We start from the raw sequence: 27285 nt of genomic DNA on the forward strand, positions 1-27285 counted from the left end.
TCACTAATTCACAGACTGGCTTGCCATGAACCTCCCATCCTCCTGTCTCAGCCTCCCAAGTACTGTGATTACAGCTATGTGCCACCACGCCCAGCCTAAGTTTATCTTTTACGTCACAAAATATAACTATATTATTTTATTTTAAATGAAAAATTGGCAAAAGAAATCACCTACAATCTCTATCCCTTAGTGATAACTTTTGTTATATATGACTCATTAAAAAACGAATACTGCCGGGCGTGGTGGCGCACGCTTGTAATCCCTGCGCTTGGGAGGCAGAGACAGGAGGATCGCGCAGGTTCGAAGCCAGCCTCCACTGGCTTAAGAGACCCTGTTTCCAAATAAAAAAATTTAAAATAGGTCTGTGAGTGTAGCCTGGAGGTAGAAGGGCCCTGGGTTCCATCTCCAGCACCACAAAGAAACAAACAAACAACAACAACAAAAACCTTAGAAAATTTAACACCAAAAGAAAAAAAAATTTAACCCAATCAAGAAATGGGCAATGGTACTACATAGATACTTCACGAAAGAAATACAAGTGGCCAATAAATATATGAAAAATTTCCAACATCATTAGCAGTCAGGGAGATAGGGAGATGCAAATCAAAACTACAATGAGATTCTACCTAAGCCCAATCAGAATGGCAATCATTAAGTCAAACAACAATAAATATTGGTGAGGATGTGGGGAAATAGAACTTTTGTACACTGTTGGTAGGACTATAAATTAGTGTAGCTGCTATGGAAATCAGTGTGGAGATTCCTCAGAAAACTGGGAATGGATCTACCATATGATCCAGCTATACCACTCCTGGGGTATCTTCCCAAAGGGATTAAAATCAGAATATTATAGTGAGAGACGTATATCCATGTTTATAGCAGCACAATTCAAAATAGCCAAAATATGGAACCAAAAAATGAAGGGATTACAAAATTATGAGATACACAGACAATAAAATTCAACTCGGCAATTGAGAACAAAATTATGTCATTTATAGGAAAATGGATGGATCTGAAGAACGTTAAGTGAGATTAGCCAGTCACAGAAGGTGAAGGGTCATAAGATTTCTTTCATACGTAGAAGCTAGGGAGTAATGGGGATACAGAGGGACTTTACATAAATGGAGAAGCCCAGTGAGTGATGGAGGAGGTCTAGGGGAAGGTGGTGATGGCTGTGTACATGTATGTCCCTATCAATGTAAACTACATGGTGATGTGAAACTATAATGTACCAATGAAAGTACAAAAGAGAGATAGCCCTGGAATATGTATGAGTTATTAACTGTAAGAGTATAATGGACATTTGTTAACCTACTATCCAATTTAAGACCTCACAGAAACCTTTATTGGTAATTCACGTTCACCTATTTTCCCTCTGATTCTGTTTCTTTTGCATCAAGTGCTACTCACCATTTGAACACAATCAACATTCTGAATATAGTGTTTATTATTTTCTTGACCCCTATTTTTTGCTGCTTTGGTTTTACCACATATATGTGGATGACTTAAACCATTAAATTCTACTTTGTTACTCCCAATCGTACAGAAGACTAGAGGTTTAGTCTCTAGAGATTGTACTCTGAACTTGGAGAGGCTGGGGGAAAGAACTGGGCTGAAGAGAATGAAAAGGAAACCCACATTCTGAAATGAGTTTTCTAGCAGTCTAGTATATCCTGTTGGCAAAAGATTAAGGATTTTGCTCTAGAATTATTTAATGACAACATAGAAAAGAATGACAAATGGCAGGAGAGGGGAATGAGCCAATTTTCCACACTCCCATCATCAAGCTAGCCCAACCTACTAACTTCACTCTCTTGTCCTAAGGATAAAATGTAAACTACTGAATATTTGAATAATACCTCATATGTAAAAATAAACAAAATAAGTTAACTAGGAAAAAAGAATAGAGAAAGCACACTTCAGAGAAATGAGATAATAGTATGTTCATGAAATAAAAGATAATGACAAAGGATAATCAGGTAACAAGAAGAAAATCCTAAAAAATAAAATGGGATATCAGCCCTTTCCCCTATGTTCCAAATTCTTTATTGAGAAGAAGGCAGAATAAAGTTATGACTGCCAAAACACAAAAACGAACCCCCCATCCATTCTTTTCTCAGAAACTTTCTAGAGGATGTGTTCTGGCAAAATAAAAGTTAAAAAGAGAATGAAGAAAATATGACACCTAGAAAAAGAGATCCTGATATAGTAGAGAACCAAAGGGCATAGGAAAATGGCTGAGCAAAGTCTCATTTGAGACCATCCCAAGTCCATAGAACAACTAGTCTAGACTGGAGCACAAAAATGGAAAAACCCAACTGAAAGACCATCTGTGTGACCATATGTTGTGAAACATTCTAGAGAGGCTTACATAGTTACATGACTCTAAAGTATTAACTTTACTGACAGTGACAGAGCTATATTTGGGTGATGGGAAGAGGCAGAATGAATGGTTTGTTAGGGGAGAGAAATATTCTCATCTATCATGGTAGGAAGTCATGATGTTCAAAGTTAAAAACAGCATTATATGCATGTTATTTAGAAATCTAAAGGTAAAGACAAGGAGCTTACCAGGAAAATGAAGAATAATTATTTCTAGAGGATGGACCTGGGGGTTGGTGGGAAATGACAATTGTTTTTTTATTACAAGCTTTTGGATACTATGTGACCTTTAAAAATAGAAATTTAGCTAGCATGGTGGTACACACTTGTAATTCCAGTATTGGGGATGCTGACATAGGAGGACTACAGGTTTGAGGACAGCCTCAAACTTTTTATTTTGAGATGCTGCTTCAAAATAAAAAGGGCAGGGGGTAGAGCTCAGAGGCGGAATGCCCGTGAATTCAATTCTCTGTACTAAAGGGGGAAAAAAAAGTTTGCCAGGTGTGGAGGTGCATGCCTATAAACCCAGTATTTGGGAGGCTGAAATAGGAGGATTGCAGGTTCAAGGCCAGCCTCAGCAACTTAGTGAGACTTTGTTTCAAAACAAAAACAAACCAGAGTAAAAAAGAGTTGGGGGTGTAAATCAGAGATAGAATATCTCTGGGTTCAATCCTTAGCACACACAAAAAAGTTGATATAAAATTACATCTTTAGCCTGGCATGGTGGTGCACGCTTGTAATCCCCATGATTGGGAGGCGGAGACAGGAGGATCGCGCAGGTTCGAAGCTAGCTGCCCTGGCTTAAAAGACCCTGTTTCAAAAATATAAAATAGGTCTGGGAGTGTAGCCCGGAGGTAGAAGGGCTTCCAGGAACCCCAGTACCACCACCACCACCACCAAAAAAAAAAAAAAAAAGAATTCTTTTTTCTTTTTTCCTTTTTTGTAATGCAAGGGATTAAACCCAGGGTTTGGGACTTCCGGGAAGATGGCGACCGAGAAAAGCGGGGCTTAAGAGCCCCGCTAACAACAAATCTCCATTACAACAAAATCAGCGCCTTTCCTAGCCAGAAAACACCATCACCAGAGAAACAAAAAAATCACCAGGCTCCAGAGAGAAAGCAGACTGAGAACAGAGCTCAGAGCCACAGAGGAGATACACCGGCCTCACACCCAAGGACACGGCAGCAGCGCCATACTGCCGGTGGCAGCAAAGAATTCACCGGACGGCTACAGCAAGCCGAGGTGAGCCGCTGCGGAACAGCCAGGCAGGATCTTTCAGCGCAGGGAGCATCTAAAGCTCCCAGTGGCTGAGCTCAGCACACGCTGCAGGGATTCAGAGTGGAACTCAAAACCAGAAAAAATACACCAGCCTCACGGCCGAGGGCGTGGCAGCAGCGCCATATTGCCACCGGCGGCAGCAGCAGTGAATTCAACGAGTCCAGTACAGCTATATCTGCGTACTCAAGAACAGTGAGTCAAATTGCGGGCCACAGAGGAGAAATCCCAGTACTGTACTCCCTGGGACTTGACCCAGTGGGGGAGTGGCGGTGGCAGAGATATCACACCATAGGAGAACGTGCAACCTGGCACCCCCCATAGTCTAAAGCAGCCTCGATTGACTCCCTGGGTCGGAGACTCTGTGATACAACCCAGTAAAGGAGTAGTGGGGTCAGAGATACTACAGACTTGAGATCCAGAGCACCTTAAGCGAAGTCATAGTGACCCAAGGGAAGAACCCAGAGAAGGCACAAACATCCTAAATCATGGGAAAGAGGAATAACACTGGAGCAATGAATGCCCACAACCCCACAACATCAGAACCCGATAAAACAGAAAATCAGAGATTTCTAGAAGATCAAATCAGGAAAATAACTGTAGAAATAATAGAAGTGCTTCAAAAAGAACTCAGAGAGAGCCAAAAAGAGATAAAGGATGCAATTAATGAAGTACAGGCCTCAATTCAAAGCACAAACAACCGATTAGACCACATGGAGAACAGAATCTCGCTCTTAGAAGATGATCATTCCAAAAATGAATGCATAGTTTCTAATCTAGAAAAATATATCCGACAGCAGGAATCTGACATTAAAAAATATGGGTCCATTTTAAGAGAGCTAACCTAAGAATAAATGGAATAGAGGAGGGAAAAGAAAGTGAAACCAAAGGGATCAACAATCTCTTCAAGGAAGTAATAGCAGAAAATTTTCCAAACATAGAGCAAGAGGTTGATACACAGGTCCAGGAAACTTATAGAACTCCCTTTAGACAGGATCGGAGAAGAGGATCCCCACGCCACATAATTATCAAAATGACCAATGTGGAAGCCAAGCAGAGAATCTTAATGGCAACAAAAACAAAGGGCCAAGTGACATTCAGAGGCAAACCAATTAGAATCACTCCAGACTTCCCAAACCAAGTCATGAGAGCCAGAAGGGCTTGGAGTAACATATTCCAAACTCTGAAAGAAAACAACTTCCAGCCAAAAATTTCCTACCCAGAAAAACTTTCTATCAAATTAGATGGGGAAATAAGAAGCTTCCATGACAAACAGAAACTGAAGGAATTTATGTCTTCAGAACCAGCGCTAGAGAAAATACTCAAAGAGATTAACTACAAAGAAGAAATAGGTAACACACACCAGAACCAGAGAAACAAGATTTTCCATCCAACATATAACTAAGATTGGTTATCTGTGGAGATTCATTATTTATGTTAGTCTTTTACCTATCTCTAAATTGTATTGTTTGCCTTTATTGTTGTTAATTTTTAGGATATCTAGTTGGAATATTAATATACCTTCAGATACAGCATTTGGAAATATTTTATCCCACTCTATTAGTAACTTTTAACTCTGTTTACATTGTCTTTGGATATACAATTTTTTTTTTATTTTTTAGGGAGTTTGTATACTCTTCTGTTGCCTGTGCCATTGAAATCATATCCAAGAAATCATTGCCAATTTCAAGGTTGTGAGGTTTTATGACCCAGATTCTCTTCTAAAAGTTTATAGTCTTAAGATTTATATTTAGGTCTTTTATCTATTTTGAGTTAATATTTGTATATGTGATTAGGTAAGGGTCCAATTTTATTCCTTTTTATGTAAGTATTATTTTTCAACAATATTTAGTTAAAAGATTATTATTTCCTCCACCAAATGTTCGTGGAAACCTTGTCAAAAATAACTTGACAATATAGGGAAGAATTTAGCTCTAGGCTTTTATTTAACTCCAATGGTTATATATCTGCCTTTAGAACAGTACTACACTGTTTCAATTATTGTAGCTTTATATGGTTTGAAATAAAAAAATATATATCTTCTAGCTTTGGTCTTTTTCAAGATCGTTTTGGGTATCTAGAGTCCATATTCCATATTAGGATAGATTTTTTTCTGAAAAATAAATATATAAATATATGATAGTTTCACCTAAAAAAAAAATAGAAAAAAATATTCTCTGGTAAGAAAGAAAGCTAAAAGAAATATTGAAATGTTATCTTTAAGTCATCAAAAGCTTGGTATCAGACAAATGAAACTGTTATGTGAAATTATCATTTTTAATTTTGGATAAATTGCTATAATACTAGATGTCAACCATTAAGCCAAGCATGGGAAGGAGGGATGGGGAGAGAATGGGGTGGGGATCGGGTGGGGGCTGACTGGGTGATGTGTGCATGTATGTCTACAAAAGTCTGTATCCCACTAAGATGTATGAATACAGTGCACCAATAAAAAAAAAAACAAAAAACAAAAAACAAAAAACAAAACAAAACAAAACAAAACAAAAAACCCAACAACAACAACAAAAAAAACAGGGCTTCACACAAGCTTGGCAAGTATTCTATCACTACGTCTGAATCCTAGAGTATTATATTTTTACAAAATTAATAAAAATAAGAATGATTCATTAAATGTACCTAAAACTAATATATAAAATTATTTTATACCTAAGTATTTGGTAAACACATATAAAAGACTTACTAATTACACTAAAATTAGAAGATATTGATAAAAAAGAGGTAAACAAAGAAATGCTTTCAATGTTGTAGACAGAAGATTAAGTATTGTAAAAATTGTTGGGAGAGAAAAATCTAATATGTAGGATTTTTATTGTCACTGGTTAGGAAAAAGAAATGAAAGACAGAAATACAAGTAAGAGGGGATTCTGTTTTAAGTCTTATCAGCCAATGAGATGAAAAAGTTTATATACTAAGTTAATATTACATCTATGTTGCTATATTAATCATATATGTTACAGAAAAACATTTTCTCATAACTTTATTTCAATGGAGAATATCCTATTATCAATGAATAGATGTAAATCTAAGTGTAGAATTATATATGTCAAGTTTGCACTCACTACTAAAACATCAACCTAAAAATTTTAATCCTACATTTATTTGGTCTTTTATCATGCCATTAATATTCAAGGGGTTATATAATTTTCATTAATGAAATAATATTGTAATTCTTGAAAAATACAATGGCAGAAAATCAATCATTAAAAAACCACTTTATTGGTTTGCAATGTATTTTTTCTATAGTAAACTAAGTTACAGTGAAAAGCCCGAAAGAATTGGCATACATAAATAATTAAAGGTTTCCATAGATAGAAGTAAAAAAGTTACCTGACATAGAGGGATCGCTTCTGGCTAGTTCGAAGAGAACCTGACCCTGAACTAATACTACTATTCATCATCTGCTCCCGTAAGTCATGTATTTTAGCTTCAAAACGACTATACTCTGATGAAAAAAAAAAACAAAAACAAATTTTATAGTTCCAATAAGTTACTTGAAGATAAAGTTAATTATTTAAACAGTTTCAAATTGATGAAATGTGGTTAGAATCTTAAAACAATAATTTGTATAAGAATTTAAACTAAAAAATTAACTAATTCTATGATTTCAAAGTCAGAATGCCAAGTCAAATATAATCTGAAGTAACGATCATAAACATTTTTATAGAAGTATTATTTTGAAGGACTATCAGAAACTATATTAGATAATATACATTAAAACTACTAACCCTAACAAAACCTAGTTCTTTTTCAAAATTATTGCAATTACATAGCTATACACATTTTTTCCCCTATAAGAAATTTTTTTATAGACAATTAGGTAAGATAAAATGATTATTTTATAAACCTGATACATTTTTCAGTATTGGAATTAAACCCTGGGGCCTTCTACTTCTGAGCTATACCCTAAGACCTTTTTAAATCTTTTTTTTTTTTTTTTAAGGGTCTGGGGATGGAACCCAGGGGCATTTGACCTCTGAGCTATACCCCTTGCCCTATTTTTCATTCTTTATTTTGAAACCGGGTCTCACTGAGTTGCAGAGGGTCTCACTAAGTAGCTGAGGCTGTCCGCGAACCGTGATCCTCCAGGTTTCAGCCTCCAGAGTGCTGGGATTACAAGCGTGCGCCACCACACTCGGCCTTTTAAAATCTTTTAATTTTACCCAGTACTTGAGAGGCTGAGACAGGAGGACTGCAGGTTCAAAGACAGCCTCAGCAAGTAGCAAGACTCTCATCAATCTAGTGAGACCCTATTTCAAAATAAAAACAAATATAGGGCTGGGAGTGTAGCTCAGAGATAGAACTTCCCTGGGCTCAATATTTAGTCACACACACACACACACACACACACACACACACACACACACCCCTCACTCTTTGAAACAATTTTACTAAGTTTCTGAGGAAAAAAAAGATGTAAATTTTATACTCCCCCCAATTCTTTTTTGTACCAAGAGCATTTTATTTCTGAGATACTCCCCTAATTCTGTTTTCCTTTTTATTTTTTTGCCGTCCCAGGGATGGAACCCAGGAACACTATACCTCTGAGCTACATCCCAGTCCTAAATTTTAGACTTTTTATTTTGTTTGTTTACTTACTTATTTTTGTGATACTGGGGATGGAACCCAGGGACTTTCTACCTCCGGGCTACACTCCCAGACCTATTTTTTAATATTTTATTTGAAAACAAGGTCTCACTAAGTTGCTGAGAGCCTAAGTAGCTGAGGCTGGCTTCAAACGTGCGCAATCCTACCTCAGCCTCCCAAGTACTGGGATTACAAGTGTGCACACCATGCCCAGCTTTAGTCTTTTTATTTTTTTGGTGGTACTGGGTTCCTGAAAGCCCTTCTACCTTAGGGCTACACTCCCAGACCATATATATATATATATATATATATATATATATATATATATATATATATATATATATATATAATTTGGAAACAGGGTCTCTTAAGCCAGCATGGCTGGCTTTGAACCTGCGCGATCCTCCTGTCTCTGCCTCCCAAGCTCGGGGATTACAAGCGTGGGCCACCATGCCTGGCTAGGCTAGTCTTTTTATTTTTGAAATAGGGTCTCTGTTTCCGGAATGCTGGGTCTACAAGTGTGCACCACCACGCCTGGCCTCCTTTGTATTTTACAGCAAGATCTCACTAAATTGTTGATCCTGTGATCCTCCTATCTCAGCCTCCCAAGTACTGGGATTACAGGTATGTCCCACTGTGCCTGGCTGTTTTTGCTAATTATATACATTTTTGGAAGGGTGAAGCAATCACAAACTTTGTATGCGTGAAACATTTATTTGAGAGTAACTTGCTTCTCCGATGTCTCATAACTCCTGAATACTTCCAATGTATATTTGCTACAAATTCTGTATTTCCTATACAAGCACAATACCATCAAAATCAGAAAAATAACACTAATATATTTCTACCATATAATGCTCACATTCCAACGAATTTTCATCAGTAATGCCCTTACATCAGAAGGATTGTGTTTCTCAGACTTTACTTTGTGATCTTGATACTGATGAGCATTACAAGTTATTTTGTAGACTACTACTCAATTTAGGGCTGTCTAATATTTGTAGATGACTAGATAGAGGTTATACAACTATGGCAGGAATATCACAGATGTTCTATTCTCCCTGATATACCCTTGCAGGTAGTAGTTAATTGTGATTTGTCCTCTTACTAACTTTGATTACTTTCTTAGTCTGTAATCACCTGATAAAGGTTGTGTTTCCCAGGGTTTTCAACTGCAAAATTACTTTTTTTCTTTCACAAATATGTTATGAAACATGTACATTTCTCTTCAGAGAATGTGGGACTCATAATTTCCTAATTTATTCAGTGGGTCACAGTGTGGTATTATTAACACTAATTTAATGCTGAAATTGTTCCTAATTTGGCCATTGGCAATCCTTCCAAGCTGGATTTTGTATCCTTTTGAAAGGTCTCTTCATCATGTTCCGAATACTTCTTTGCTTTCTGGCATAGGATAATACAGAATAATCTACTATTTTCCCTGTCTGATCCTTGGAACCAGCCATTTGTCCAAAAAACCTTGGCAATTTTAGTATTTAAAAGGCAAGATCTAGCCGGGTGTGGTGGTGCTTGTAATCCCCGCACTTGGGAGGCAGACAGGAGGATTGCGTAGGTTCGAAGCCAGTCTCACTGCCTTATGAGACCCTGTTTCTAAATAAAAATATAAAATAGGTTTGGGAGTGTAGCCTGGAGTTAGAAGGGTTCCATCCCCAGTACCACCACCACCAAAAAATGGCAAGATCTAGGTTAGGTGCTGTGTCTGTTCACTGCTACTCAGATAACACTGAACTAAGAAAAATGTATGTGTACATATATATTCATGTATGTGCACGCACACACATTTAGAACTATACATTTAAACCTATGTAAACTGAAAACGGAGTTCACATCAATTTCCCCAATTTTAATCCAATACTACAGGAATATTTAGTTTTCTTCCTTTCCATATTTACAACTTTCCAACAGTAAAAATCATGTATAACAATGACTTAAGAAATATATTCATTTGATGAATCTTCTGGTAACCGAACTTCGGCTCCCCCCTCCTCTCCTACCCTCTCACCTCCTCTTTTCTTTTTGTGGTGCTGGGAATTGAATCCAGGCACATTCTGTATCTGAGCTACACCCTCAGCCCTATTTTATTTTTTATTTATTTATTTTTTTGGTGGTACTGGGGTTCCTGGAAGCCCTTCTACCTCCGGGCTACACTCCCAGACCTATTTTATATTTTTGAAACAGGGTCTCTTACGCCAGCGCGGCTGGCTTTGAACCTGCGCTGAACCTGCGCGATCCTCCTGTCTCCGCCTCCCAAGCGCGGGGATTACAAGTGTGCGCCACCACGCCTGGCTCCTATTTTATTTTTAAATTGAAAACAGTGCCTTACTAAATTGCTGAGGCTGGCTTTGAACCTACAATCCTTCTGTCTCAACCTCTGAAGTACTGGGATTTCAGGGATGTGCCACTATGCCTCAAGTATGGAATTATAAGTATGTGCTACCAAGTCTGGCTTACATGTAGTTTTGAAATAATATTTCTATTTCTACTAATTTTTTGGCTCTATCAACTCATTAGTGTTGTTTCATGTATTCATCATTTTTCTTCGCTTTGAAACATTGGCCTATATTAGCTGGGTGTGGTGGCACATATTTGTAATTCCAGCATTCAGGAGGGAGAGACCTCAGGATCGCAGACAGCCTCAGCTACTTAGAAAGGCCCTTTGCAACTCAGTGAGACCCTGTTTCAAAAAATAAAGACTAAAAAATTAGAACTGGGGGTGAAGTCTGGAGGTACAATGCCCCTGGGTTCCATCCTCAGTACTGCAAAAAGGAAAAAAGAAACACTGGCTGATACTAGTTTCATTTGTTTTGTGGTTATGTCTTTCTAGCATGCTTTTCATTGTCTTGTAGAAACACTGTTCTGATCGATCTTTTTTTTTCTTTTGGTATCACTGGGGATTGAAGTCAGGGGCATTCTACCTCTGAGCTAAACCCTCAGCCCTATTTTATTTTTGTTTCAAAACAGAGTCTCACTAGAATCAGAACCTCACTACTTGCTGAGGCTGTCCTAGAACCTGCAATCCTCCTGTCTCAGTCTCCTAAGTACTGGGACTAGATGTGTGCCACCACGCCTGGAATTATTTTCTTTTTTCTTTTTTTGGTGGTACTGGGGGTGGAACCCAGTGGCTTTTCTACCTCTGAGCTATACTCTTAGACCTATTTTATACTTTATTTGGAAACAGTGTCTCACTAAGTTGCTGAGAGCCTCACTAAGTAGAGGCTGGCTTTGAACCTGTGTGATCCTCTGTCTCAAGCCTCCCAAGCACTGGGATTACAAAGCGTGTGCCACCACGTCCAGCTGTTATTTTCATTTTTAAAACATGTTTCCATGAGATTCAATCTTGATTTGTTGTTCATTTTTATGTGCTGTTAGTTTCCCTCAAAATTTATTTATTTAAGGTACTGGAGATGTAACTCAGGGCCCCAGCCCTCCTATCTCAGCCTTAATAAAGTCTTAATAAATTTAATAATAACAAAATATTTATAATAATTTATTACAGAAAACAATTTATTTATATATAAATGGTCCTCAAAATATCTAATTTAAACATAAATATTAAATGTAAACATTTGCACAACTAATTTAAAAAAATATATTATTTATATAATGGCTTATATAATTTATTTATATAATTATTTATAATTACTTATTTAGGCTGTCTCAGCCTTAATAAAGGCTTAATAAATTTATTAATAATAAATTATTCATTCATTTATTTATGTTACTGGGGACAGAACTCAGGGTCCCAGTTAGTACTCCCGTCTCAGCCTGTGAACGCTGGTATTACAAGTGTGCACCACCAGGCCTGGCTTTTTATTCTTTATTTTTAAATAGGTTCTCACTGAGTTGCAAAGGGCCTCACTAAGTAGCTGAGGCTGTCTGTGAACCCATGATCCTACTGTCTTAGCCTCCCAAATGCTGAGATTACAAGAATGTGCCACTATGCCTGGCTCTCCCTCAGCTTTTAGATAGGAGTTATAGATCAAAATAGGCTTTCTAATAACTTCACTGCTCTAGAGCTCCAGCTTTTTTTTGGGGGGGGGGCGGGTCTGGGGATGGAACCCAGGGGCATTCGACCTCCAAGCCACACCCCTGCACTATTTTTTATTCTTTATTTTGAAACAGGGTCTCACTGAGTTGCAGAGGGCCTCACTAAGTAGCTGAGGCTGTCCGCGAACCGTGATTCTCCGATCTCAGCCTCCTGAATGCTGAGATTACAAGTGTGCGCCACCACACCCAGCAAGTTCCAGCTTTTGTTGTTATTTTAAGTGTACAAAGATATGATCTTATTTGGGAGGCTGAGAAGGAGGATCGCGGTTCACTGACAGCCTCAGCTACTTAGTGAGGCCCTTTGCAACTCAGTGAGACCCTGTTTCAAAAAACAGAATAGGGCGTATTCATTTCGAGTCACCCCCTTATGCCATTTTGGCATGGGGCTGTATTTCTATCTTTTAATAAACTTCTTTAAATCTTCAAAAAAGATATAATCTTACACATTGTGAGATTTTCCTGGCACTGTATATATACTTCATTAATCTGGACCTTCCATTTCCTTTGGCTCTATTATCCCTATCTGATTAAATTCGTACTTTTCCCCTAGCAGCTCTACCCTAGTGTGGAGCTTTGAATGGAAAGGGAGCTACACCTGGCTAATTTGTCATGGAACCCAGACCACTTTAGCCCTTTCACATCTTAATGCCTATTAACTGCACTCAATGTGAAGCTTGTGCAAAAACTGCCATTGCTCACTAAGTATTTATTCTACTGAATTTTCTAGTATGTACTGGTTAGCTTCTGGGCTTTCCTGCTACTCCCCCTGTGTAGATGCTCATAGCTGTTGATAAGCTTATTTATATCTGGTTGTATTTTGTGACTCATTTTCATCTAGTTTTGCTGCACATAAATTAATAAACATGGTTTTAATATCCAGATCTTTTATTTATTTATTTTTTGTGGAGCAGAAGCAGGGAAGTTCTGGCAATTCAGCTTTATTATTATTTTTTCTGTGAAATATTTTATTGTTTTGCAGCAGATGCTCAATACAGAGCATAACTGCAATATTCAGCAGTGCAAGAGGTGTAGTGGCTTAAGTAGAAACCGGCCATTCAAGCTAGGCATTTTGGCGCATGCTGTATTCACAGTACTTGGGAGACTGAGGCAAGAGGATCGCACAGGTTTGAAGTCAACATCAGCTACTTAGTGAGGCTCTCAGCAACTTAGACCTTGTTTCCAAACAAAATATAAAATAGGTCTGGGAGTATAGCCTGTAGGTAAAGGACCTTGGATTCCATCCCAGTACCCTTCCTCCCCATGGCAATTCGGCCTTAAATCTACAATTTCACTTTGCATTTTATTTATTTATTTTTTGCAGTACTGGGGATTGAACCCAGGGGCATTCTATCTCCAAGCTACACCCTGTTTATTATTCTTTATTTTGAAACAGGGCCTAAGTACCTGAAACTGGCCACAAACCTGTGATACTCCCGTCTCAAGTCTCCAAAGTACTGGGATTAAAAGTATGCACCACCAAACCTGGCTCATTTTGTATTTTCTCTTAGTACCACTGTTTCATGTTTTTATTATTTTAGTGATAATCCTAGAAGACAATTAGAAAGTGAAGAGTTTTTTTAATATTTACTACCTTTGTTTTAGTATTTTGTTATTTTAAACAGTTCAGCCAGGCATGTTGGTGCACACCTGTAATCCCAGAGCTTGGGAGGCTAAGACAGGAGGATCACACAGGTTTGACGCCAGCCTAAGCTACTTGGTGAGGCTCTCAGCAACTTAGTGAGACCCTGTTTCCAAATAAAAATTGTAAAATAGGTCTGGAAGTATAGCTCCGAGGTAGAAAAGCCCCTGGGCTCCACTGCCAGTATAAAACACTCTCTTTCTCTCTCCCTCTCCCTTCCTCCCTCCCTCTCTTGCTCCACTGCCAGTATAAAACTCTCTCCCCCTCCCTCCCTCTCTCTACACACACACACACACACACACACACACACACACACACACACACACACACCCCTCCCTCCCCCACCCCTCACTTTTACAAAGCATACGCACCACACCATGCCCAGCTATGTAATTTTTATTTTTACCCAAGGGCCTATGTTTAACAAGTAGTTTGTAAAATATCTGAAAATTTAACAATTGGGTCTCAAAAACTAAAATATTACTGCTCTGAGTTTACCATTTTACTTTTAGTTTGATAACTTAATGCCACAAGAGCCCTTTGAAGTTTAATAAGATATTCCTTATTATTTTATAGAGGTGGCATCATTAGTTGTTTTCAGTGATTTTGCTGATATGATTAATAAACTCCTAGTAATGTCTACATTTAAACATTTTAGAAACTTTCTGTAAAAAGAACTCAGTACTTTTTTTGGTGTTGGAGATTGAACATTGGGTGCTCTACCTTTGAAGTACACACTCTAGCCCTTTTAATTTTTGAAATAGGATCTCATTAAGTTGTTGAGGATGGCTTTGAACCCACTCTATGATACTCCTGTCTCAGCCTCCCAAGTACTCAGATTATAGGCTTGTGCTACCATACTAGAAATTCCTTTTTTAGCTTTGAACTTGTTTCACCCCCACATTAGGAAAAAAAAGGGAAGGAGAACTGAAGGAAATCTCTTCTATTCATGTAATCCCTACTATGAAGATAAAAACTTATACTAAGTGCGTACTAATATAAAAATATATTAGTACGAGATATATTAAATAAACACAGAACTTAACACCCGAAAGCAACAATTCTTAGGAGATGAATATTATGAATGGTCTAAAGAAGAAAATGGGGGCATTTCTGAGTAAAAGATTGGTTGTTTTAAGTCAGAATAAGATGGAAGAAGGATATATAGGAAAAAAACTGGGAATATAAGAGAATAAAAAATTATGGATTTGCTATTGAAAAATCACAAGAGATGATAAATGCTAGTGCAATGAACTAGTACCACTAGTTCACTGCAGCCCCTTCATATAGTCTTATTTCTTTTGATTCTGGTTGGTACCAAAAGTAATAATGGAAATAAAATCAGAAGAGTGGGGGTTGAAACACTACTTCTGCACTCAGATTTAAATTAAAGCTTTGAAACTCATAAAAGTTAAGTGATTGTGGCTAAACCTCTCAATTTTCTCAGACTTCACTGTAGTGACTTAAAAATTAGAAATAGTAATATCAATCTCAAACTCCCCCCCTTTTAAAAATGAAACAAAATTATCTCACAAAGGTAGAACTAATGGGAAATAGAAAGTTTTATTCTTTCCTTTTCATCTCTTTCCTTTAAAATAGCATTATATTGCCCAAGCCAAAAATTGAGACGTAGGATTTAAAAGTTAGTATGATATTCATGAAGAATAATGAAATGGTTTGTGGCTAGGCCTTTCTAGAAAGGGAAGAAGCTTTAGTGTCTGGTTGAGAGTGAATAAGGTAGGAGAGAAGAAATAAAAGAAATAGGCAGAAAATATAACTTTATTTTTTTGTGGTACTGGGGATTGAACTCAGAAGCATTCAACCTCCAACCTACACCCCCAGCCCTATTTATGTTTTGGAATTTTGAAACAGGGTCTCACCTATGGCTGGCTGCCAACCTGGGAGCCTCTTGTCTCAGCCTCCCAAGTACTGGGATTATATGCCTGTACCACCATGCCTAGCTTAGATTTTTCAAATGAGAGTCTGTCTATGATACTAAGCAGCCAGTGATTGTAATTTGGCTTTCATACAGTTTAGGTATCAAATTGGGAATGTTTTGTCAAGAAGATAAAAAGCATGTGTGACCACAATGACAGATTTGCACACAAAAATCTGTAAACTGCCGGGTGTGGTGGCGCACAGTTGTAATCTCAACATTCGGGAGGCTGAGACTGGAGGATCCTGGTTCATGGCCAGCCTCAGCTACTTAGTGAGGACTTCAGCTACTCAGTGATACCCTGTTTCAAAATAAAGAATAAAAATAGGGCAGGAGGTGTAGCTTGGAGGTTGAATGCCCCTGGGTTGCATCCCCAGACCTGCCAAAAAAAAAAAAAAAAAAAAAAAAAAATCTGTAAACTGGTATTCTGATTTTCTGATGCTATCTCCTTCTGTTAATGTGGATTTCTTTGAAATTTACCCTCTTTGTAAATGAATTTCCCTGTTTAGCCATTAAACCTACAAGGCTGAGGTTTTCCAGATTAATATAATCTACTACATATTATAGAATATCAAACAGTGCTCACAACAGGCTACTTTCATTAGCCAAAAAAATTAGGTTTTGTTACAAAAACAAATTCAACTCTAAGAAAACTAAATGTAGTAGTGGCTAAATTGTAGAACTTTTCATTTAGGTCCTAAATTATAGAGTATTTCATTTAGTCTCCTTAATCACATCATTTTTTCCCTTCATTATGTTGTTTGTGAACATCAACAAGTATGCTACATGTATTCTTTTGGGTGTTTAAGCTTTTTAAATTCCACTGAGAGTTTAGTGGTTAAGTGGCTATGTTGATGCATGCTCCTACACTCATACAGATTTAATATAGTATGATCTCAAATTTTCCATTACCACTTTCTTTCCCCAGGAATAAATAGCAACAACGGCTATAGAAAACACATCTTAAGCTGGGCATGGTGGCACATGCTTGTAATCCCAATACTTGGGAGGCTGAGACGGGAGGATCACAGGTTCTTGGCTGCCTCTGCTTCTTAGTGAGGCCCTCCGCAACTTAGTGAGAGCCCGTTTCAAAATAAAGAATTTTTTAAACGGCTGGTTGTATAGCTCAGAGGCAGAATGCCCCTGGGTTCAATCACCAGTACCAAACAACAACAACAACAACAACAACCACCACCCCACCCCCAAAAAAGCAAATCATATCTTAAAACGTGATATACTGATAAACAGAATCTAATTTAAAGTAAGACAAAATTTGGTGATCTTATTTCAGGGGCAATATTGCTATTTTTGTTTATGGATTTCATTAATCTTTTAGACCAATGGGCTGGTAAAAGACATGTTAAAATGTACGTGTTTGATTTGAGGCTATAGATATTAAAAAGGAAACACCTGAAAATAAAAAAAATGGTGCAATGCTCAAAAGAGTTGTCATATAAAAATAGTGCAATGCTCAAAAGTGTTGGCAGATAAAAGTTACTAAATACGTTTGAGACAGGATGTGATGGTATATGCCTGTAAATTCTAGTTCTTGAGAGGCTGAAACAGGAGGATCATAGACTCCTGATTTGAAGCCAGCCTCAGCAGCTTACAGAGGCTGTCAGCAATTTAGTGAGACCCTGTTTCCAAATAAACAAATAGGGCTGGGGGTATAGCTCAGAGGTAGAACACCCTGGGTCAATTCCCAGCAAAGGAGAGACACACACACACACACACACACACACACACACACACACACTCTTTTGATCTGGAAAATGAATTAGGTTCAGACTAAATAAATACTAATTAAGAGAAATTTAAGGCTGAATATTAAATATTATTAAGAGGAAGAATTTTAAAGACCGAAACAAATAATTATAGTCAACAAGAATTTTATTACCTTCAGGTCGATACTGTGCAACAATTGTGACAGCCTGACCAGCATTTTTCAGTGCAGCAGCTGCCTGTTCATGACTGGCCGCTCTGAGGTCAACACTGTTTACCTGAAAATCAAACCAAATATGAATTTGAGAGAAAATATCACTTTGATTAGAAATCACAATGGCCTTTATTTGAGCAGGCATAGTTTACCTGTAATAACTCTGCCAATACATAGTGTAGTAAAACAAAATATTATTACTATTCAAAGCAATTTTATTCATTAGAAATACCTTACTTTATGTTAAACTGAGTAAACCCAAAACATTTCCCCCAAAAGTTATCCAAAAGGTTGGCTATCCATCTACTGAGAAATGTTTCTTAATATGACAACCTCAGAAATCAACAAGAATGATCATTTTTCATATTTCATTTATCTAGTAACTCACGCAATAGAAATTTATTTTTGCTTATTGTATCTGTTCACCTCGTAACACATTCTCAATCTCTATAGCTCAACTCAGTTCCAATTGTTTCTTCCTTTCACAAACTAAAGCTTCTGTTCTTTTGGTACAACAGAAAAATAATTACTTAAGAGTAATAAAATAGTCCAGATGTCAAGCCTGTTTTAAACAGAGTAAATGTTAAATGAGCCAGGAGACATTTTTTGAATAAACAGATATTCCTTGGGTGAAATAATTACTGACGTGACCAATCCCACTCAGGAATAAAAAAACTTAATTGTTTCTTCTGAGAGCTTGCCAATATTTAGTATATACTGCAAAGCTATACTAAGATACTATTCCTTTCCCACTATAGCAAACTTAAGAGGACTTTAAGAGAAACATTATAATGGAGTGTACTCAAAATTAAATATTTATTTATTTATTTGTGTACTAGGGATGGAACCTAGGGGCCTTCTACCTCCAGGCTATACTCCCAGACCTATTTTCATATACATATACATATATATATACATACATATATATATATATACATACATACACACATATATATATATCTATATCCCCCAGGGTTTGGGGATGAATCCCAGGGGCATTTGACCTCCAAGTTACACCCCCTGCCCTATTTTTTATTTTTCATTTTGAAACAGGCTCTCACAAAGTTGCGGAGGGCCTCACTAAATAGTTGAGGCCGTCCGCGAACCGCAATCCTCTGGTCTCTGTCTCCTGGGAGAATGCTGGGATTACAAGCGTGTGCCACTACGCCCGGCTATTTTCATATTTTTATTTGGAAACAGTGTCTAAGTTGCTGAGAGCCTCACTAAGTAGATGAGGTTGGCTTTGAACCCGCGCGATCCTCCTGTCTCAGCTTCCTAAGTACTGGGATTACAAGCGTGCGCCACCATGCCTGGTTTATTCTTAAAATTAAGAATCAGCAACAAGGTGGGGTTTGGTGGCACAGGCCTGTAAATCTAGCATTTGGGAGGCTGAGACAGAAGGATCATGGTTCTTGGACAGCCTCAGCTAATATTTAGTGAAGCCCTTTGCAACTCAGTGAAACCCTGTTTCAAAATAAAGAATAAAAAATAGGGCTGGGGATGTAGCTTGGAGGTAGAATGCCCTTGGGTTCCATTCCCAGTACAGGAAAAAAAAAAAAAAAAAAAAAGAAAAAAGAAAGAACCAACAATTAATAGAATACAGCGGCATTCAGTACTTTCATTGGAAATTTTTGGGCAGGACAAGCCATCATGTAGTTTTTATATGAAAACCTGTTTTGAGATCTAGTCTAAAATCTGTAAAAGATCACATATCACTTTTCAAAAATTTGACTGTGAGCCCAGGAATTTATGTAAAATATTTTAGTTATATAAAGATGAACGCTTTATATTATTTATAAGGACATCATTACGTAACTAAATTAAAGCACATAGCCCTGGAATGAAAACCAGGATCTAAAAACCCCAACCTAAATAAATGCAACACAATGGGGTTATTAGAGAATAGCTCTAGCTGAAGATGGTTATAAAATAACACAATGTATAAATAGTTCTACTTGCCATGAAGAAAATCTGTTTAATTCCCAGAAGAACAAATTAGGGAGAAAATTTAAAGGAAGATAAACTTTTACATATCATGGTAGAAAACTTTAAATGTTTGATTACTGTCTGCATAGTATATATTTTCCAATCTTTTACTTTTTTTCTTTGCATTTAAACCTTTATTTAAATATTGTATTTAGTGCTGGGCGTGGTGCTGCATGCTTGTAAGGAAAGCCTCTGCAACTCAGTGAGACCCGGTTTTAAAATAAAGAATAAAAAATGGGGCTGGGCTTGTAGCTTGGAAAAAAAAATATGTATATATTTGCCTTTATCTAAACTATTTTTTAAAAGATGTGTATTTTAAAAAGATGGTTGCCTATTTTTTGTTTTATACTGGGGTTGTATTACACAGGACATGACTTCTTCAAAGTTAGATCAACCTTTTACTTTTAGTATATTTGTGTTTTAGGACCTAAATTGTGTTTCTTGTAGATAACACGCAGTTGGATTCTGCTTTTCATCTATTTACCAATCTCTGCCTTTTAATCGGAACACTTAATATATTTGTTTAATCCAATTACTGTGTGTGTGATTACTGAAGATGTGTGTGTGTGTGTAGGGATGGAACCAAGAGGCCTTTGACATCCAGGCTACACTCCCAGACCTATTTTTTTATATTTTATTTGGAAACAGGGTCTCATCATGTGGTTGATGCTTCACTAAGTAGCCGAGGCTGTCTTCGAACCTGCACAATCCTCTTGTTTCAGCCTCCCAAGTACTGGGATTATAAGCCATGTGCCTCAATGCCCATCTTAATTACTCATATTTATAACATTAACCTTGCTATTTGTTTTATGTCATGTCTTTTTTGTTCTATAACTCCATTTTATTTATTTTGTGTTAGTTATTTTCTAGTGTACCATTTAAATTCCCTCATCATTTTTCAAGTCAATTTCTAAGTGATTGCACTGGATTACAATTAACATTTTATAACGCTCCTGTTTGGATTAATACCAACTTAATTTCAAAAGCATATAAAAACCTCTATTCCTACATAATTCTGTTTCTTCTATCCTACTTGTGACATTACTAACATAAAAATTTCATCTTTATATGGTGTGTGCCTATCAACACAAATGTGAGTTATTTTTATTCAAATCACATTAGAGGAAAAAATACTTATGCCCCGTTTCTGTTTTTTGTGGTACTGGGTTCATACCCAGGTCCTCCAGCATGCTAGGCAATCTCTACCACCAGGTCATGCCTACTAATGCTATTTTTTTTTTTTTTTGGTGGTACTGGGGTTCCTGGAAACCCTTCTACCTCCAGGCTACACTCCCAGACCTATTTTATATTTTTATTTGGAAACAGGGTCTCTTAAGCCAGCAAGGCTGGCTTTGAACCAGCATGATCCTCCTCCCAAGCGTGGGGATTACAAGTGTGCGCCACCATGCCCGGCTGCTAATGCTATTTTATATTTACTGATGTAATTACTTTCACTGATGCTCTTTATTTCCTAATGGGAATTTGAAATACTAAGTGTTCTTTCATTTTAGCCTGAAAGATTCCCTTTAATATTTGTTTTATGTTTACTAGAAATGAACTTCCTTAGCTTTTGTCCATTTGGGAATGTCTCAATTTCCACTTCATTTCTCAAGGATAGTTTGGCTGGATACAAAATCCCTGGTCAATATTTTTTTCCCCTCCAGAACACTGAATGTCATCTCACTCTAAGTCTCTATGGTTTTTATGAGAAATCAGTGTTAATCTTGTTGAGAATCTTTTGCATGTAAAGTCATTTTTATTTAGCTATTTTCAAACTCTTCACTGAAGAGTTTATTTGGTTTTTGGCTTTTGGCAGTTCAATTATCATGTGTCTATTGTGTGGATCTTTTCAATTTTATTCTACCTGGGGTTCACTGAACTTCTTGGACAAATATATTAATGTTTTTCATAAAAATTTGGAAGTTTTTGGTTATTATTTATTCAAATAGCCCTTCTGCTCTTTTCTTTCCTGGCACTCCCATTTTACATATGTTGGTACACCTAATTTTATCCTTTCCTTTCAGTTCTTCAGTATAAATAATTTCTTTCTTTTTTGGCACTGGGAATTGACCCTAGAGGCATTCTATCTCTGAGTTACACCACCCAACCTGATTTTATTTCTTATTTGGAAACACGGTTTCACTTAGTTGCAGAAGACCTTGCTAAGTTGTCAAGGCTGGTTTCAAACCTGGGCTCATGTCTCAGTCTCCCAAGTGCTGGGGATTACAAGTGTGTACCACCATGCCTGGCCAATATTGATCATTTCAACTGGCCTATCTTGGAAGTTGATAATTCTTTCTTCTGCAAGCTCAAATCTACTGTTGAGCTTGTCTTAGAGAAATCAGTTATTTTATTTTTCAAATTCATAATTTCTATTTGGTGCTATATATAATTTTTAATGCTTTATGCATATTCTCCTTAATTAAATATGTTCCCAAACCCTCCCTGTAATCTTATTCCCTTAAATAACTAGTTAATTTGGACTTCCGGGAAGATGGCAACCAAGAAAAGCAGCACTTACAAGTCCTGCTAAAACTCGATCTCTATTGCCACAAAATCAGCGCTTTTCATAGCCAGGAAACACTAGCAACAGAGAAATAAAAAAATGTAAACACAAGGGATAGAGAAAGAAAGACTAGAAGAACAACCAGAGACCAGAAATCAAGCCTGCAATGTGGCGGTGGAGCCGCGCCGGCACCATCTTCCCTCACAGCACGAGGCTCCAGAGAGGAAAGGTAAACAAGGAGCTGAAGTTAGCAGCTGCGGATCATTCAGGTGTAATTCAGCAGTTCTTTCAGTGCAAAGAACGTCTAAAACTCTCAGTGTCCAAGCTCATCACGCTTTCCAGGGACTCAGAACAGAGCTCAAAACCAGAAAAGAAATACAACAGCCTCATGACCACGAGCATGGTTCACTGCGCCCCGCGACAGCTCCTGATCAATGCGCACAATAACCGTGAGTGAAATTGCAGCCCCCTAAAGGAGAAATCCCTGTACTGCACTCCCAGGGACTTGTGCAGCTTTGATAATCTCCTTGGGTCTGAGATTTTGCAGTCCAACCCAGTGAAGGAGTAGTGGTGGCAGAGATACCACACCCTAGTCACAGCTCCCCGTGGGAAAACGCCCAGCCCGGCACACCCACGGTCTCGTGCAGCCTCGATTAACTCCCAGGGTCTGAGACTCTGAAATATAACCCAGGAAAGGAGCAGTGGAGGCTGAGATTACCACAGACCTGAGATCCAGAGCACCCTAAGTGAAGTTGTAGTGACCAAGGAAAGGTACAAAATTCTGAAATCATGGGAAAGAGGAACAACAATAGAGCAATGAATGCTCACAACCCCATATTATCAGAAACTGATAATACAGAATTTCAGAGATACCCAGAAATATAACTGTAGAAATAATACAGGACCTTCGAAAAGAATTCAGCGAGAGTCTAAAAGATATAAAGGATGCACTCACTGAGGTAAGGGCCTCAATTCAAAGTATAAACAATCAATTAGACAACATAGAGAATGCATAATTTATAACATAGAAAAAAAATCAGACAGCAGGAATCAGACAGCAGGAATGACATTGAAGAAATATGGGCCCATTTTAAAAGAACTAACCTAAGAATAATTGAAATAGAGGAGGGAAAAGAAGGTGAAGCCAAAGGGATCAATAATTTCTTCAAAGAAATAATAGCAGAAAACTTCCCAAATATAGAGCAAGAGGTCAATACACAGGTCCAGGAAACTTATAGAACTCCCTTTAGACAGGATAAGAGAAGAGGTTCCCCACAACACATAACTGTCTAAATGACCAATGTGGAAGCCAAGCAGAGAATCTTAAAGGCAACAAAAACAAAAGGCCCAGTGACATTCAGAGGCAAACCAATTAGAATCACTCCAGACTTCCCAAACCAAGTCATGAAAGCCAGAAGGGCTTGGAGTAACATATTCCAAACTCTGAAAGAAAACAACTTCCAGCCAAAAATTTCCTACCCAGGAAAACTATCTATCAAATTAGATGGGGAAATAAGAAGCTTCCATGACAAAGAAAAACTGAAGGAATTTATGTCTCCAAAACCAGCCCTAGAGAAAATACTCAAAGAGATTAACTACAAAGAAGAAATAGGTAACACACACCAGAACCAGAGAAATAAGATTTTCCATTCAATAGACAACTAAGATTGGTTATCTGTGGAGATTCATTATTTATTTGTCTTTTACCTATTTCTAAATTGTATTGTTTGCTTTTTATTGTTGCTAATTTTTAGGATTTCTATTTGGAATATTAATATACCTTCAGATATAGCATTTGGAAATATTTTACCCTATTCTATCAGTAACTTAACTCTGTTTACATTGTCTTTGGATGTACAATATTTTTTAATTTTTTATGAAGTTTGTTTATTATTTTGTTACTTGTGCCTGTGAAATCATATTCAAGAAATCACTGCCAATTTCAATGTTGGAAGTTTTATGACCCATGTTTTCTTCTATAAGTTTATAGTCTTAAGATTTACATTTAGGTCTTTTATCTATTTTGAGTTAATATTTGTATATGGTGTTAGGTAAGGGTCCAATTTTATTCTTTTTCATGTAATTATTATTTTTCAACAATATTTAGTGAAAAGATTATTATTTCCTCCACCAAATGTTCGTGGAAACCTTGTCAAAAATAACTTGACCATATATGGAAGAATTTATTTCTAGGCTTTTTATTTTACCCCACTGGTTTATATATCTGCCTTTATAGCAGTACTACACTGTTTCAATTATTGTAGCTTTATAAGGTTTGAAATCAGAAAATGTGCATATTCTAGCTTTGTTCTTTTTCGAGATTGTTTTAGGTATTTAGAGTTCATATTTCATGTCAGGATAGATTTTTTCTGAAAAATAAATAAATAAATGTATTATAGCTTCACCTTAAAAAAAAAGAAAAAATCCCTGGTAAGAAAGAAAGCAAAAAGAAATATTGAAGTGCTATCTCTAAGTCATCAAAAGTTTGATATTAGACAAATGAATCTGTTAGGTGAGATTACCATTGTTAATTTTGGATAAATTGCTATAATATTAGATGTCAACCACTAAACCAAGAATGGGAAGGAGGGATGGGGAGGGAATGGGATAGGGATTGGGTTATGGCTAACTGGGCGATGTTTGCATGTATGTCTACACAAGCTTTTTATCCCATTAAGATGTATGAATACAGTGCTCCAATAAAAGAATTAAAAAAAAACTAGCTAATTTGTCCACCTCTTTAGGATAGTTTCCTTAAAATTTTGACATATTTAAAATACTTGATTTAAAGCATTTGCCTAGTCAGTCCTATGACTGAGAGCCCTTAAGGACAATTTATATTATTATTTTTTCTCCCTGTATATGGGCAATCACTTTGTTTTTTCTGCATTTCATATATATTGTTGAAAACTGGACATGTAGTATGACAAAATGTGGCAACTCTGGATTTCAAGTCCCCCACACTAATCAGAGATGACCATTGTTATTATTACAGTTGCTGTTTGATTAATAACCTTTCTGAATTCAAAAAACTTTAGTCTTTATTGTGTGGTGCCACTTAAGTTTCTAACTCATAAACTTAGTGGTCAGTTAATAACTGTACAGAGATATTCCTTAAATGTTGGGCCTTTGACATTCTGAAAAGCAAATGAAACACTGTCTTAATCTGTACTTCCTGTTTGCATAGACCCTCACATTCAGCCAGAGATGAGAGTTTAGCGCTTTCTGAGTCCTTTTTTTTGTTTTCTAGTATTAGGGATTGAACCCAGAGGCATTCTAACTCTGACCTATACACTCCCAGCCCTATTTTTTATTCTTTAATTTGAAACAGGGTCTCACTAAGTAGCTGAGGCTGGCTGTGAACCTGTAATCCTCCTGTCTCAACCTCCCAAGTACTGGGACTACAAGCGTGCATACAGCTCAGGTCTTTTTCTAGTGTTTCCTTTTAAGCTTTTTTGATTAGCCTCCTGCTTACAAGAACTGTTACTGGACAACTCAGGCAGCCATAATGTACCTGTTCATGTCTTGACAACTGCCCTGAGAGAAAAGGCCTTTTGCATGGAGGAGCTCTGAATCAAATCAAATACTGAAAGGGTTCTACATTCTGCTCTGCACAGTGCTTGCCACATTTCACTACAAATGTTTTTTTTTTTTTTTAAAGGGCAGAAGGAGGCTGGATTGGATTGAACCTGAGATTTCACAGATGCTGAACATGCAATCTACCACTGAAAGACACCCCCAGTTGAATGTGGGTTATTTTTCTGAGGTGTCTGTGATGCTACAAAGCAGCAGGTGGGACAAAGGCAAGTTAAAACTCCAGAAAGTTCACTTTTCTTATGAATATTTTGAATTTCTGTGAGACTTTGGTTAGTTTCCAGAGTTTTAAAAGTTTATTCTATTTTGGCTGCTTTCTCACTGTTTTATATAGAGCTCTTTTGTTGTGCACTAGAGATTGAACCTAGGGGGCATTATCCAAGTTATATTCTCAGTCCTTTTTATTTACAAAAATTTTTCTTTGTGGTACTAGGGCTGGAATCCAAGGGCATTCTACCTCCGAGCTACTCCCCCAGCCCTACAGGGATCCTCCTGTTTCAGTCTCCCAAATGCTAGGATTACAAGTTTGTGCCACTACGCCTGGCTTATTTTCAGTGATTATCAATTATGCATTGTGCTTGACATAATTGGAAACAATAATATCTTCAGTTATATAATAGTATTTAAAATGCAGTATTTTACGTATGTAATAGCTATAGATGATAAAAACGTTACTCACCATAATTGAAATACTTGAAAGGGACTTATAAAATATATTGTTTATTTCCTACTTTGTCAAATAACTTATTTTCCTTGATAATGTGAGTTATAAGAGAGAACATCAATAGCAGGGTTGTCTTTAGAATAGTAGTTCTCAGCTGGGCATGGTGATGCATGCTTGTTAATCCCAGTACATGGGAGGCTAAGACAAGAGGATTACAGGTTCAAAGCCAGCCTTGGCAACTTTGTGAGGATTTCAGAAACTTAGCATGACCCTGTTTACAAATAATAAAATTGGGCTGAGGGTGTAGCTTGGAGGTAGAATGCCTCTGAGTTCAATCCTCAGTACAAAAAAAAAAAAAAAAAGAAAGAAAAGAAAAGAAAAAAAAAGAGTAGTAGTTCTCAAGCAACATTAGTATCATATTGAAACCTAATTAAATGTTTGTTCTAGGGTTTTCTTATGTTTCTCTTTTTCCTAAAGATTTTTCCTAATGCTTTCAGGGTATTTCCCTAGAGAAGTTTAGCAAAGAGTAAAACTATAACATTATTAAGTACACAGTGTCATATTCAACTCTACTCACATTACTGTGAGCAACTGTCCTGCACTGTCTGGGAATTTAAGTTTAAAAACCGAAGCCAAAGGAATTTGTCAGATATAGAGCATTCAGTGTTACTACCAGGAAAATTCTGAGAGATTT

General features: G+C 37.1%; 1 protein-coding gene across 19 annotated transcripts in view; it reads right to left on the reverse strand.

Moving 5' to 3' along the window:
- DLG1 (discs large MAGUK scaffold protein 1) overlaps positions 1-27285 on the reverse strand; it is a gene marked incomplete at both ends in the record, with an annotated part of 254956 nt that overhangs the window by 55378 nt on the left and 172293 nt on the right. For 18 of the 19 annotated variants that reach the window (XM_080695610.1, XM_080695604.1, XM_080695603.1 and 15 more), the window contains 2 exons: positions 7006-7120; positions 17803-17905. In XM_080695610.1, coding sequence (XP_080551736.1) covers positions 7006-7120; positions 17803-17905 — 218 coding nt within the window. Of the gene's footprint in view, positions 1-7005; positions 7196-17802; positions 17906-27285 lie in introns of those variants that run through there. The other variant, XM_080695611.1, reaches the window with a different exon arrangement.

Source organism: Muscardinus avellanarius (assembly GCF_963383645.1).
Source record: "Muscardinus avellanarius genome assembly, chromosome: 5".
In the NCBI taxonomy this organism is placed as follows: Eukaryota; Metazoa; Chordata; class Mammalia; order Rodentia; family Gliridae; genus Muscardinus; species Muscardinus avellanarius.